The following is a 15,330-nucleotide window of genomic DNA, read 5'->3' on the forward strand; positions in this document are numbered from 1 at the left end:
TAGGACGTTGTTCATTTTTCTTCAGTCTTTTTTTTCTCTCTAGTCTTCAAATTGGATTATTTCCATGGATCTATTTCAAGTTTACTGATTCTTTCTTCTGCCATCTCAAATTTACTGTTAAATCCATCCAGTGAACTTTTCGTTTCAATTGTTGTACTTTTCAGGTCTAGAATTTCCATTTTATTCTTTCTTTAGTTTCTATCTCTCTGTTAATATTCCCTCAGGTAACTTTTAATACTGTATTTTCCCTTTCTGAACTGTTTGAAGTTTTTGTCTGCTAAATCTGATACCTTAGCCTACTTGGGTACAGTTTCTAGTGACTTTTTTAGGTATGGGTCACATTTTCCTGTTTCCTTTCATGTCTAATAATTTTTGGTTGAAAATTGGACATTGAAGATGTAGTACATTACAATGACTCCAGAATTTGTTTTTCTGAGAATTGTTAGTGTTTTGTTATAGTAGGTATTTACTTCACTTGTACTCAAACTTCAGAGTATATCTCCCTAGCAGTGTGCAGCAGCTGATGTCTTTGCTCCATGTTTTTTACTTCTAGCTGCTCCTTTTTCAGCCTGGCCCCCTGGAGATTTTCCCTGCACCTGTGTAGTTTGGTAGACAGCCAAGGATTTTGGCAAAGATTAACTCAGACTTTAGAGCTAACTCTCTCTGTGATTTGCTTGTTTCCAAGGTTTCTTCCAACTCCGAATTTTTCCCTTTGACAGTTTGAGCAGTCTGAGCTGTATATGAGTTGGGGAACACCCTCTGTCAAAGTTGCAGCAAACTCACATATCTCACCAGGAACAATTCTGTCTTACAAGGGTAAATCTCTCACTTCTTTGTTTTTGCCCCTGGCTCCCTGGCATCTCTCACACTCTTGCATAGTTAGTGGTCAGCCAGGGAACTGGGCAGAGTTTATATTCAGATTTTGGATCTTTGCTTTTCTGTAGATCTCTGTTGCTTCCAAAACTTTCCCCGTAAATTCTCAGCTGTTCTGCAGCCCTGAACTCTTACATCTGCCATCTCAAGTCATTATGGCTGCAGTTTTCCACCACCAGAACTGGGGGTAGGGGTAAGGAGTGCACTCAAACAAAAAAGCCACGTATTCATATTGTTAACTTATGCTACCAGTGTTCAGTTTCTCTCTGCCTTTGGTCATTTTCTAGTATCTACAAATTAGTTGTTTTAAATAATTTTATATAGAGTTTATCATTTTTATTTGTGGGAGAAATCATTCAGTTTCTTTGTGCTGCCATTATTGGAATATTCACCCTTGGTATGAGCATTTTTATTGCCTTTTAATACATTTTACCCAAATGCTTTCCATACTAACAAAAGATATCACAAGAGCTCTTCCTAGAAGTCTTCACTAACCTTCAGGATGAGTAACCTATCCTTCCTTTGAGCTTCCCTGGAACCCTGTGCATAATTTCGTCAGAGCCCATATTTCATATTCATGTCCAGGTCCTCAGGGCCAGCACAGAGCCTTGTACATTGTAACCATTGAATAAATATTTATGGTGACAAGGAAGAAAAAAAGGAGGGAAGGAAGGAAGAGAAAAAAAAAATGGGAAGAAAAAAAGGAAAGGAAGGAGACAGGCAGACAGATAGGGATGACCCACTCTGATGTGGACATGGTGGGAACTGCAGGGAGAAAGAGAGGGAAACGCAGTGAAAGTTGGAAATGAGGACTGCCCAAGAGATCATTGTCTCTATCACGACCTCATTGTTCTCTCTTTATACTGCCTTCCCTTTTATACCCTTGATTTGAAAATAAGAGTCCAAGACTTTCAGGAATTGTTATCGAGGCATTTCAGATGCAAACCTGTATGTTCAGCACAGGAGTTGGACCTTGAAGCTAACCCTTTGTAGCCACTCTGATTATAAATGACATGAATGGGACCTAACTAGTTTTATGGGAATTAGGTAGCACCCAAGTTTTAAATAAGTTACTATAAATTTGCTGTGCCCATCTTGTTATTGAAATTAAAAAAAACAACTAATATTTGTTTAGTTCCTACTTATGAGTCTGGCACTGTGACTGACACTATCCTGAACATTTGGGATGTAGGATGTCATTTCATTTTCATAAAAACCTAATAAGAAGGTTATTGTATCTGCATTTTTCAAATACAGAAACAGGCACAGAGAAGTTAAATAGCATGCTCAAAATCATGCCACTCAGGGGCCAGCCCGGTGGCATAGTGGTTAAGTTTGCATGTTCTGCTTCAGAGGCCTGGGATACGCCAGTTCGGATCCTGGCACGGACCTACTCATCGCTCATCAAGCCATGCTGAGGCGGTGTCCCACATAGGAGAGCTACAAGTCTGCAACCATGATACACAACTATGTGCTGGGGCTTTAGGGAGAAAAAAGAAAAAGAGGAAGATCTTAGCACAGGGCCAACCCTCCTCAAACACACACACACACACACAAAATCATGCCACTCAGAGGTTAGGGACTGGGGTTCAAACACAATATATCTGACTATAAATATCCTATTTTTTTCCAGAAATGATTCAGTTTGCAATTCAGTTAAATGGTTAAAAGAAAAAGAGCTGTGAACTTAAAGGGGCTCCTGGCATGCCAGGTGGGTGGAGCTTTTGTGTGGGAGCAAAAGCTGGAAGCTATTCAAAGTGTTTTAATTGAGGATTCCAGTAATGATGATCCCTATGAGGCTGAGGCTTCAGGCTTAATTACCAGTAAGTGAGGCTTTCTGGAATGCACTTAGTGTATTTCACCAAGCATGCATGTGCTCATATTTTGCATTACATCCAGGCATCCCATCACCTCCCCCACACACGTATACACACCCCTTAAACTTAAAATTTCCTGTAGTGTTTGCTAAAAATGCAGATTCCAAAGTGCCATCCATAGACATTCTTATTCAGTTGATCTGGGCTGGAGCCTTTGTAACAAGCATCCTGGGTGATTCTAACATACTGGGTCCAAGCCCATCCATTGACAGCCCTCCTGGTCTGAATAGCAAAGACTTGCTCAGCCTTTTCCTGTTTGAAGTTCAAATACTTGAAAGTAGGTACATGAGAAGATAAAAGAATAGTCTCAAAGTTCCAAGAAAATTTAGCCAAATCTCCTTCATCATCCATATGTTATTACTTTCAAGGGTTATAAAATTGCCTGTGTATGTTGTAAACATTTTTAAGGTACTATAATTACTTTTATTAATTTCATCTTACCTCTTTTATCCTACTTTGTTCATAAAGCTGAAATATATACAAACAGTCTGTGAGTTAACACATGCCAAGATTCATGTCTTCCACCTATAAAAATAGAACCAAGCGAGGAAAAGAAATAAAGGTAGAACAAAGGCACCTATTCCAAAGGATTATAGGTAGATTTTGTAGCACTTCATTTCTGCTTTCTTAAGTACCTATCTTTTGGTCTTTATCTCCTCTTTGGCACCATCCCAGGACACAGATCACTTTGGCCAGGCCATATCTGTCTTGATTATCTTTCCCCACCTACTTCTGGAAGCTTCCTCTCTTCTATCTTTCCAGAAATCCCAACTTATTTTCCATACTTTTTTGATTAACTTGTTATCAGTTGTTTTCCCCAACTCCACCCTGTCTAAACATGCTGCTCCCTGTGACTCACTCTCTTCTTCATTGCTTCTACCACATTTGTTCCATTGTGTATATTAAGTGTCACCATTTGCATGACCACATATCTGTTCCCATCATGTTTGTCAGGCATATGGTATAGTGGAAAAGGCGTGTGTTGAGATTTCCTTTAGATTTATTTCTGACAATGCTATTTGTTAGCTTTAAAGAGCAAAGTATTTAAAAAATAGCTCATCTAAGTGCTCTTTTTGTGAAGATCAAATGATGTATCCATCCTTCTAAAGCAAGGTGTCTGGTGTTTGGTAGGTGCACAGTAAACGTTAGTCACCACCGTCCTCTCTTTCTTCCTGAGATTTAACAACTATTTATTGCACACCTACTGTGTGTCAAATCCTTTTCTTGGTGCTGGAGTGAACAAGACAGAAAAAGGTCTCTGCCCTGATGGAGCTTACGTGCTATGGGATAGACAGAAAAACAATAAAACAGTAAACAAATAATAAAAAGTCAATAAGATAATTTATTATTGTAGAAAAACAAATTTCATTTTGACGTGGATGACAACAGAATGTTGGTTAAATATAAACCTACCTTCTTTATATTTACTCTATATAAACTTTAAGAGACCTGCTAATTCCTTTATGTGAACCACTGCAGGATATTCAGACTCCACAGTACGGGCTTCATGTACTTGAATACATAAAGCATGAATCCTCCACTGATCACATTCCTACTGTAGAATTAGGCAGCAATGTCCTCGATAAATCCTTACTTGATTGAAGAATAATCACTGGAAGAAGGAGTGGAGGTTGATTGGTACCAGTTAGAATCTTGGCAGGAAGAGACGCAAATAAATGCCATTCTGGAAGATGGGAAGACTGAGTCCATTGTGGAGTAGGCAAAATAAATGACTGTCGAGTTTTGTGTCCTGGGATAGTGGGGAACCCACAGGCTTCCTTTTCTCAGATTGAAGAAGCAAAAGATTCTCCTGCTGCAGACAGCAACCTTAAAGCAGGGGTCCTGGTGGAAACTCAGAGGGGAGCAGAGGTGGGGAGGGAGGGCAGCCTGGGCATGTGCCTTTTGAAAAAGCTCCTGAGGGAATTCTGATACAGTCTCTGGGCTGGGAGCCATTGCACAGTGCTTGGGATACAGTAGGTGTTTAATAAACATTGATTGAGTGGCTTAGAGAAATTAGCCCTGCACAGGTGGTGCTTTCCAGAGGTTTGAGAAATGATGTCCCTCTTCAGCAGTGGGAAGAAGCTGAGCAGAAAGGCTAAGTATGGTGCAAGGTTGTTACTTTGTTTTTTCTTTTATAAAAAAAGGAAAGAAAAGAAAAGGGAGTTCCTAATGTGTCACATCCATCCCTGTTAAAATCAAAAGCAGCAAGACATTTCAAAACAAAACATGTTGTATAATTGGATTACTACTATTGTATGTTAGCTATTGCTGTATAAAAAAATAACCTCCAAGGGGCCGGCCCGGTGGTGCAGAGGTTAAGTTCGCGTGCTCCGCTTTGGCAGCCTGGGGTTCGCGGGTTCGGATCCGGGGAGCACACTGACGCACCGCTTGGCAAGCCATGCTGCGGCGGCGTCCCATGTAAAGTGGAGGAAGATGGGCACGGATGTTAGCCCAGGGCCAGTCTTCCTCAGCATAAAGAGGAGGATTGGCGTGGATGTTAGCTCAGGGCAAGTCTTCCTCACAAAGGAAAAAAAAAAAATAACCTCCAAAACTTTGTGGCTGGGAACAATGTGTGATTATTATTGCTTTGGAGTCCACAGGTCAGCTAAGTGGTTCTTTCCAGAGATCTCAGCTGGCACATTCATGCATCTGTGGTTGGCTGTGGGTTGGGCGGGCAGCTCTACTGACCTCGGATGATCACTCTTGCACATTTGGGAGTTGACCAGCTTGAGGCTGGCATTGGCTGAGATGACTGGTTCTCCTCCATGTGGTCTCTCATCCTAGAGACCAGCCTAGACTGGGCTTGTTTCCAAGGCAGTAACAGGGTTACAGAGAGTGAGCAGAAGTGCACAAGATCTCTTGAGGCCTAGACTCAGAACTGGCACATTCTGTTAACTGAAGCAAGTTCCAAATTCAGTCCAGATTTAAAAGATGGGGAAACAGATGACACCTCTTGATGGGAGATGCTGCAAAATCATGTTGCAGAGAAGATGGATGGGGGTGGAGTGAAGAAATGCAGCACAGCTATTTTTACAATCATGACCCATACTACCAACCCTGAGTTGTACGTTATTTATGTCCTTGGTCAATGCTGATTCTACTCTTTTGGAAGGAAGGGGCGTGTTTGGTCTTTGGCACTTTGGAGCAGCTAATGCATGCAATGTGCAAATAAACGAGGGTAAACTTTCTAGGTTTTACTAAGCAGTAGGTGTAAATGGCATCAGAAGGTAGTGATCACCGTTTATTTTTGTGATTCAAGTGTTTTCTTTTCAGTCTTGAAATACAGTTTATTAACTGTAATGGTTACCTTTTATTTCTTCATTGAATTCAGCAAGAAGCTTACTATGAAATGTTCTTTGCAGGCTGGCTTTCATACTGGAGTGTTTCACTTTCTCCTAACCTAAAATAGTCTGCCTTCCAAAGCTGCTAATGACAGATTAGAGCAAGAATATAATTTTACATAGTCAAAGAACATTTACTTCTCTTATAATGCAATGTTTCAGAACTTTGTCCCCTCTCTGGGCTTTTTCTTTTTTTTTTTAATCTTCAACTCTAAACTATAGAATTAACCTCCTTGACTAGAGTTTTTGCAAGCCAGTATTTCCTCTTTGTTCCAGAACTCTGGGTGGCCTACATTTTTCCATCTTTAATAAACAGTCTTGCCCTTGAATGAAAGACTACTTCTTAACGTGTTAGCATTATTCACTCACTCACACATATTAAAGAACGCCTGCCCTCTTGTGTCCATAGAGGTTGCTACAATAAAGAGTGAATTAGCAAGCTTATCATGCCAGAAATACAGCATTCCATCATGGGGAATTTCCCCCATGGGGATTTTCTACTAGAGAGCTTGCTCAAAGCTGCCATGTATGGTTGTACAGTTTGAACACTGTGAAATGACCCCAGCCCAAGAGGTGAATGAATGGTCATTGAAATCCATCCCACACTTTGCTTGACAAGCCATGCATCTGATGTTCAGGCTGTATCTTCACAGAAGGGTTACCGGTTAAAATTTCATTCAAGGATGCCATCCACTCATCAAGCTTTGGATCACCTGGAGTGTGCAACCTTCTGTCATTTATACAAACCTCTGTATAGGCTAATGACAGCTTTGTGGAGGCTCATTATGAGTTAGTTGAACACTGCTCTCATCATGTAACTTTCCTACTCAAAAATTTCCAGAAATTAAAATTAGACTGTTAGAGCTGAATGACGTCACTTAGTCCCAGGTTAGCAGAGGAAGGGAATAAGAAACAGAAAGGCAAATGAGAATTGGCAAATTTGTTAGTGGCAATGCAGGGAACTAAAATGCAGGCCTTCTGATTTCCCCTGCATGCTCTGAAGTCTTATCTTTAGCTTCAGATGATGCCTTTATTTGACCCCACATTACCAGTCCCTACCAGACCTAGAGTGGATGCACAATAGCTTGTTTGTTGAGTGAATGAGTGAATGACTATCCAACTGTATTTTCTAAAGTTTATTTGCCCCCACCTCCCAAAGCTTCTACTCTCCTATGCCACATCCATTCCTGCTGTATACCTTTGTTCATACTATTGTTCCTACCTTTAATGCTCACTGCTCTCTGCCTGGTCAATGCTTTTACAAGCTTCAAGACTCAGTTCTAGCTCCACTTCCTCCATGAAGCCCTCCTTCTCCAGGCTTCATTAAGCTAGAAGAGGGAGTGCTATGAAGGCTGAGCATAGTTGGTAAGACTTAGTGGGAAGTGTGGAAAGTGAACTGGATCAAGGACCTGCATTCTAGGCCCAGGTCTGCCAGGAGCTGGCTGTATGATCTCAGATGGATGCTCTCACCTTTCTGAGCCTCATCTTGTTCTTCTTAATCATGCAGAGGATTACATTGGTGTCGTTCAATGCGTGACATGCATAGTGCTGATGAGGTGATATTAGGTGGTTCGTGGATAAGTATTTTTTGCATGTTAGTAGAAATATATTTGTTTTAATATGTTTTTTTGGGGGAAAAAATGCCAAAACATTAAACTCATGATTCTTTGGGTTTTATTGTGTGTGACAAGGCTAAGTATTTTAAGTTTGAAGAAAGAGTTAATTCAATGAAAAATAGTAAGTAAATAATAGTACAAGTAGTAATCAGATATGGCAAAATGATTAAGCGGTATAAAAATGGTGAAGATTTGCAAAGTGCCAGAGGAGCTCATCACTCTGGTCCCTTCTAACTCTCTCCCTGGGGCCCCTGATGGTTCTTTAGCACTGCCACTCTGTCGCTGTTAGTTACCAATGACAATGCATCTTCTCAATGTAACAGCCGTGTCTGATACTCCTTGATCTCTACAACACTCATCACAGCATAAAGCACAAAATAGACCTTTAAAAAAGACTTGTGGCTTCACTGATTTACCTGTGAAAATCCTGTGATTTCCCAACATTTATAAAAAGCATTGACCCAGAGTGTCAATATCCTAGTTTCAAAACCATGTTCACTTTTATAAATGTAGTTGTTGTTTCTATTTATAAAAATCATGTAAACTCATTATGTAAAATTTGTAAAATACAGACAAGTAGAAAGAGAAGGAAGAAGGCATCTATATTCTTACTATCCAACACTGAATCCTGCTAATATCCCTCCCTCATTTAAAGTTCTGCAGAATTCTAGCAAGTGGGGATTAATTTCTGTTCCTCATTTTGGAAAATTGGAATAGTCCTGATTTAATATAATTTTGTCATCCCAAATCATAAAATGAAAAAATTTCAACGGAGAATCCAGGGGTGGAGGACCACCGGCACCTTTATAAGCAGCAGTTGAGTAATTGTCACAAAGGTGAGCCAAAGCTGGGAGCGGCTACTGCAGATCAAGAACAATAATAACTGATAGTCTTGGCAAAATGCATTGTGGTGTAAAGCTCTGTGCTAATAACGATGGTTCAGTATTCCGTGTATACAAATGCTGATTTGTGTATTTGTCTTCCCTGTAGGGTTTTTGGAGTCTCTGGATGACTTTTACATTCTTAGCAGTGGTTTGATACTGCTGCAGACCACAAATAGCGTGTATAATAAAACCCTGCTGAAGCTGGTGGTACCCCAGTCTCTCCTAGCCTGGCAAAGAGTCCGTGTGGCCAATATGATGGCAAATGATGGCAAACAGTGGGCAGAGATCTTTTCAAAATATAACTCTGGTAAGTGGCCCTGCAGAATAACTTTTAAGCATATTTAGAGTTCGAGTTAACCAGTAATACTCATGCGCTGCTCACGTCTCCCAATATTTCAGGCACCTATAACAATCAGTACATGGTCTTGGACCTGAAGAAGGTAAAACTGAATTACAGCCTTGAAAAAGGCACTCTGTACGTTGTGGAGCAAATTCCTACATATGTAGAATATTCTGAACAGACTGATGTTCTACGGAAAGGTACTTTCTTCATGCTAGAAGTCTGAGGAGTACGTGTGCGTGTGCGCATATGGTGGGGAACGTGTGGTGTGTGAATGTATGATGGGGGAGTATAGGTGGGGAAGAAAGGATGGGGTTACCATTGCTAGTTACGCTGGGAAAGAATTACCAGGTTCAACACAACATGTAAAACATGCACCTCAGACTCTTCTGTGACAGTGTGTAGATTGGACAAAGCCAGGCATTCACCATCTTATGACTTCTCATAGCTCTAATATTACCTTCTCTCCTGGGTTCCCAAGCAAAGCTTTTAGTTCAATTCAGCAAATATTTATGGGATTGCAACTCTGGCCTGGGGACTGGAAAAGCACGATGCAGTTACAAAAGTCCTGACCTTTAGGAACTCAGTCTAGTAGGAAGCAAGGCACACGTGCAGCCATTAGAATCCAGAAAGTGAAGTGTGGGGATAAGTTCTGGTGTCCCAAGTGTGTCCCAGTGTGACACTAAAGAGAGCCCAGATATCAGCGGGAGAGATCAGAGAAGGCGGTTCTGGATGATGAGAACATAGCCCAGACATTGGAAGCCCAGGTTTTGGAGCCGCACTGCCTTGATTTGAATATCTGTTGCTCACAATCTCGGGCAAATTATCCACTCTCTCCAAGCCTTACTTTCTTCATCTATAAAACACAACAGTAATGTTACAGGTCCACAGCCACTTATTTGTAATTTTGAAATCTCAAAACTCTAAATCTGGGGCCGGCCCGGTGGCACAAGCGGTTAAGTGCGTGCGCTCCGCTGTGGCGGCCTGGGGTTCACAGGTTCGGATCCCGGGCGCGCACCGACGCACTGCTTGTCAAGCCATGCTGTGGCGGCGTCCCATATAAAGTAGAGGAAGATGGACACAGATGGTAGCCCAGGGCCAGTCTTCCTCAGCAAAAAGAGGAGGATTGGCATCAGATGTTAGCTCAGGGCTGATCTCCCTCGCAAACAAAACAAAGCAAAACTCTAAAACTAAAAGTTTTTTGTTTGTTTGCTTTGTCCTAGCTCACTTGGTAACAAAATATGACCTTATCTGAACTCATTTGGTAGCAAAAACTATCTTGAACTGTCCATTTATAGTCTTTATTTGCTCTCCTCTAGAGAGACTATACATTAGGCTACAGAAATATAAATATGTTTGATTATGAGGTGCTCCCCACAGAGACTGCAATGTCATATATAATATACGCACTCTATTGCTGTTCTAAAATTTGAAAAATCCTGAATTCTGAAACACATCTGGCCACCAAGAGCTTTTGGATGTTGGAGTGTGGACCTTTAAAATTTCACAGGGTTGTCATGAGAATTAATTGAGATAATTCTAGAAAGTCTTGAGCACTATTATCTTGCATTGACCGTAGTGATCGGCACACACAGTAAGCCGTCACTGAATATTTGTTGAATAAATGAAGGTGAAGATGACATCTGAGTGGAGGTTTAAAGGCTAAAAAGGCTCACCAGTTTGACAAGGAGACAAGGTCGAACAAATGGAGGCATGCAAACTGTGGTGTGATTGAGAAAATATTAGCTCAAGACAGCTAGAGGAAAGTCTGTGAAGTGGAAGGTAGGTAGTGAGGGGAAAATATCAGCCTTGCGGATCCTGCTAAGCAATTTCACCTGTATCCTTTAGAAACTGGAGGTTCTTAAAAAGGGAGAATAGAGTGGAGGTCAGAGAGAAGACAGGAGACTAGTTAGGAAACCATTGCAATAGAGCAGCTCATAGACAAGTAGGGACAGAGCCAAGATAAGGGCCTGGTCCTCAGTTTCCCAGGTCGATTTTGTAATGACACCCAGAGTGAGCCAGCTCAGCAGGAATGGCTCACACCAACTACATGCACATAATATGCACATCACAGAATTAATTACGGTGGAAACTTCAATTGCCAGGCAGATTAGATACTACCAAGAAGCGGAGCCACCTCCCTTCTTGTAGGAAAATCCACCCGAGAAGTCACATCACTGGATGGTTACTTGGTTAGCATGGCAATTCAAAGCAGAGGAGGCCTGTTCTTCTTTGGACTGCTGCTGATTATAGAATGGTAGAATCAGGATCTTTGCAATCCCATTTCTATATCCCATAAAGAAAACTACCCTGAGATTTAAAAAAGCTGACGCTGATCTGTCTGTAGTTTTCTTGCCAGAGGAGAGAAGAACAGAGTGTTAAAATTCACTGTTTACTGTATTGAACCACTTCTGGGCTTTTTATTCATATTCTCTTGTTTGATCTTCATAACATACTTCCAAATAAGTAGTATTGTTACCATTTTACAGTAAGGAAAGAAAGGCTCAGAAAGAAACATGTGATTTGCCCCCAAAATTGTGATATCATGTAGCCATTAAAAAAAAAGTCCCACAAACCTCCTAGCATTTGGAAGCAGCTGTGGTATGTTGATAGAAGCCTTTGGTGTTTTTAGTCAGAAGGAAGGCATTTGACCTCTCTGAACCTCTGTTTCTTCCTTTATAAGGAGAGATAGTAATACTTATACGTTATCAGGTTGTTGTGAGATTATACAAGATACTCTATTTTAATTTTTATTTATTTATTTTTTCCCCCAAAGCCCCAGTAGATAGTTGCATGTCACAGCTGCACGTCCTTCTTAGTTGATGTATGTGGGACGCGGCCTCAGCATGGCTGGAGAAGCGGTGCATCGGTGTGCGCCCGGGATCCGAACCCGGGCCGCCAGTAGCAGACGCGCACCCAACCGCTAAGCCACAGGGCCAGCCCCCAAGATACTCTATTTTAAATGCTTTTGTAAATCATGAAGATTTATGAAAATGTGAACTTGTATAAAGCAGCCATTTTTATTATTCATTCAAGCTGTTCACATAAAGAGAAATATAGTAATTATAACAGTTAATAGTTATCTAATGCTTACCAAGTATTAGATTCTGTTGTAAGCACTCCATCTGTTTGAACTCATTTAATGCTCATAACAATCCTTATAAGGTAAGTGCAATCATTGTTCACCTTTTATAGATGAAAAAACTGAGGCACAGAGAGGTTAAGTAATTTCTCTGAGGTCACTTACCTAATAATGGTAGAACCAGGCAGTCTAACTCCCAAGTCTATGTAGCCTAGATATATTGTAGCAATAAATGTGATTTTAGTCTGTAATTTCAATGTGTCTTTATCTCAGTTCTTCCTGATGCTGGCTCTGTGTTCCAGAATTAGCAAGGTTGAACATCTTGTCATTTGTTCTGTCTCAATAACCTCACTCCTGATTAGGGGATCTTATAAAACAGTAAAAAGGGAGAAAGGCAGACAAGGGCCAAGAGAGTATGGGGGTAGAAATCAGCCCCTGAGTGGTGGAGATGTCCCTGTGTTGACTGACTGTCCAAAGGCAGTAACTCAGGTCACTGTAATCTGTGGTGTTCCTGAAATGTTGATTTTGCTAGAGCTGTGTCACATGTTTGATGCTTAGTGACTAATGGGCTCTGTGGCCTTGGCCACTATGAAGCTTTGAGTGAAGCTGAGCCGTTATGAATGCTTAGAGTCAAAGGAGTTAAAAGCCTGCTGCAACCTTAAAGTTTGTCTCTAATCCCTTCCCATTAGGGACTCTCCCCTTCCCTTCCCTTGCTGAAAAAAGAAAAAAAGAGAGAGAGATTAACTGCCTAAGACCTACTTATTCAGCCCTGAGCCTAGAAGTCAGGTTTTCTGGTTCCCGGTACTGTGTTCTTCCACTCTCCCATGATTAGCACCTGGCATAGTCCCTGTTAGGGCCACACTGGGAAGCCATCTTTTGGCATTTCAGTAAGCAAGTCCACTTCAATGAGTTCCCCAGAACACTTTGTGTTATTCTTCATTTTTCTCTATAGATAATAAGGTTATTTTTTGGCTAATGGATTGCTTTAAGAATTTTGGGTGAAAACCAAAGAATTCAGATGCTCTTCTTCCCCTAATAGAATGATCTAGAGGTATACCGATTCTGTAGATGTAAATGGATGGGTTTGACTGCCACGGTTCACATTCAAAGCTTTATTTTCTATATAATATCATTTTGTAATGACACACCTGTGCCAATTTGCAAAAGAAACTGTCATTAATAACATTTCTTTCATTCCCTCTCTCTTTTTTCCTGTCTCTCTCCCCGTCAATCCCACCCTTCCTTCCCTTCCATTCCAAATCAGGATATTGGCCCTCCTACAACATTCCTTTCCATGAAAAAATCTACAACTGGAGTGGCTACCCAATGCTGGTTGAGAAGCTGGGTTTGGACTACTCTTACGATCTGGCTCCACGAGCCAAAATCTTCCGGCGTGACCAAGGGAAAGTGACTGATATGGCGTCCATGAAATATATCATGCGATACAACAGTACGTAGTACATTTCTCAAGAATCATTCTTCAAAACTCCTTTTCCTCCCCATGGATAAAGAATCCATGCAAGTTTGTCATCTCTGTACCAGAAGGAATTATAAGAAGTTACTGCATTAAGTATTTAGTATTCAGTTAATACCATACATATTTATATTCAACAAATAGAATTTTGTATAAATGACAGGCAAGCAGATTCTACAGATTTTCTAATTGAAAAAATTATATATAAAACACAGAAAAAATAACCCATACAGGGTACTTTTTTTACCCTGCCCCTCCAAACACAGGTTTCCTTCCAAGGACAAAAGCAGCTAATAAAACAAAAATGATTCATCAATACTTTATTTTTGATGCATAGTATCAACGTCAAATTTGTATTCGTTGAAAAAAATTAATACACATTTATCCTCTATTAACTTTCTTCCGTCCACTCTTCACTGTGCCAGGTTCTTGAGAGCAGGCTAGGCCCTAGTACAAGCCAAAGGGGACTCCTGTATCTGGGAGCAGGCTGGGCCCAGGAGGCCTCTAGGGTAGACTCTCTAATTATCTAGGCTTTAACTGGTCCCAAAGCTTACTGTGGATAAGGGTTATCTCTGAATAGCCAGTATTTACTCTTCTCCCCATCACTGTTTCCTAGATTATGAGAAGGATCCTTACAGTAAGGGCGATCCCTGCAACACCATCTGCTGCCGTGAGGACTTGAACTCCCAGAACCCGAGTCCTGGAGGTTGCTATGACACGAAGGTAACATGCTACTGGCTTTTGAATTTAATTTCCGCCAGCACCTAGGCCTATTCACAGGCAAAGCTGCAGAGATTTTTGTAGCATAAAGCACAATAAGGTCTCTAACCATAAACTCAATTCAGGAATCGGATTTCTCAGAGATTCTGGTGCCAGGTCCCCTTGCCTAACTTCAAGTGTCTCCTCTGCCACTTAATGGTAAATCACATAATCTTGTAATGCTTCTGTTTCCTCATTTGTGAAATGAAAATAACAGTACTTGCCTCATAGGGTTGTTGTGAAGAATAAACATTTAATATCTATAAAATGGTTAGAACAGTACTTAGTGGGTTATTTGTAAGTGTACACAATCATGGTGATGATGATGATGGTGATAATGTTGATGTCTTAAGTTTTACCAAACTGGCCCAAAGTCCAAAGAACATATTATCGAGAGCAGTGTGATTTCACATTAAACAGGAATTGAATTTAGCTGAAGGAACAAGTATTGGACCAGATGCCCAAAGCACTAAGGGGGTTTCACCATGTTAGAATTGATAAGTGCTGTAATGTGTCTCCTAATATAGGTAATAAATAGGTTACAGTGGTGGGCCGAAGCCAACTTAGGCTTGTGAGAACCAATTGTTAAAGTCAGTTGACATCATGTTGATAGATTGAAATCAGCCATGGTGGGAGTCTTTATACCATGGAAATCAGCAAACACTACAAATCAGGGCCTTTTTTCCTTAGCTGATTGTTAAAAATTTACCTGGACACTACTGGGTTTGGGGTGTCCCAGGGTATGAGTTAGCCATGTAGTTGTGGAAATGATCATTCTATCACATCCTGTTGCATTTTTGGCTTGGGCATGTCTCTTTTCATTTGCATCTCCAGTCCTAAATTTTGGAAGAAATCTGTTAGAAGTGGAGCTGACTCTGAAAACTGTAAGAATGCTAAGCCCCTACGCATTGTTTTCCCATCAGCCTAATGCCTAAACAGGAGATGCTTTAGGGTAGTCTGAGTTCCTACTCAACCCACTTTTAGCTATGTGACGGTGGCAAAGCTTTAGCCTTGATGACTCTCAGTATGTCGTGTAAAAATAAATTAGTGGATAGAGAGCCTGGCACACATGGAGCCCCAATGA

The 15,330-nt window shown here is 40.9% G+C and overlaps 1 protein-coding gene across 1 annotated transcript in view; it reads left to right on the forward strand.

Annotated features, from left to right (window-relative positions):
* Nucleotides 1-15,330, forward strand: part of PLBD1 (phospholipase B domain containing 1) — a 55,791-nt gene that overhangs the window by 39,335 nt on the left and 1,126 nt on the right. Inside the window, exons 7-10 of the mRNA XM_058558723.1 lie at nucleotides 8,698-8,898; nucleotides 8,991-9,131; nucleotides 13,278-13,463; nucleotides 14,104-14,210. Of these exons, the coding sequence (XP_058414706.1) occupies nucleotides 8,698-8,898; nucleotides 8,991-9,131; nucleotides 13,278-13,463; nucleotides 14,104-14,210 (635 nt within the window). The remainder of the gene's footprint in view (nucleotides 1-8,697; nucleotides 8,899-8,990; nucleotides 9,132-13,277; nucleotides 13,464-14,103; nucleotides 14,211-15,330) is intronic.

The sequence above is a fragment of the Diceros bicornis genome, chromosome 17 (genome assembly GCF_020826845.1).
Source record: "Diceros bicornis minor isolate mBicDic1 chromosome 17, mDicBic1.mat.cur, whole genome shotgun sequence".
Classification (NCBI taxonomy): Eukaryota; Metazoa; Chordata; class Mammalia; order Perissodactyla; family Rhinocerotidae; genus Diceros; species Diceros bicornis.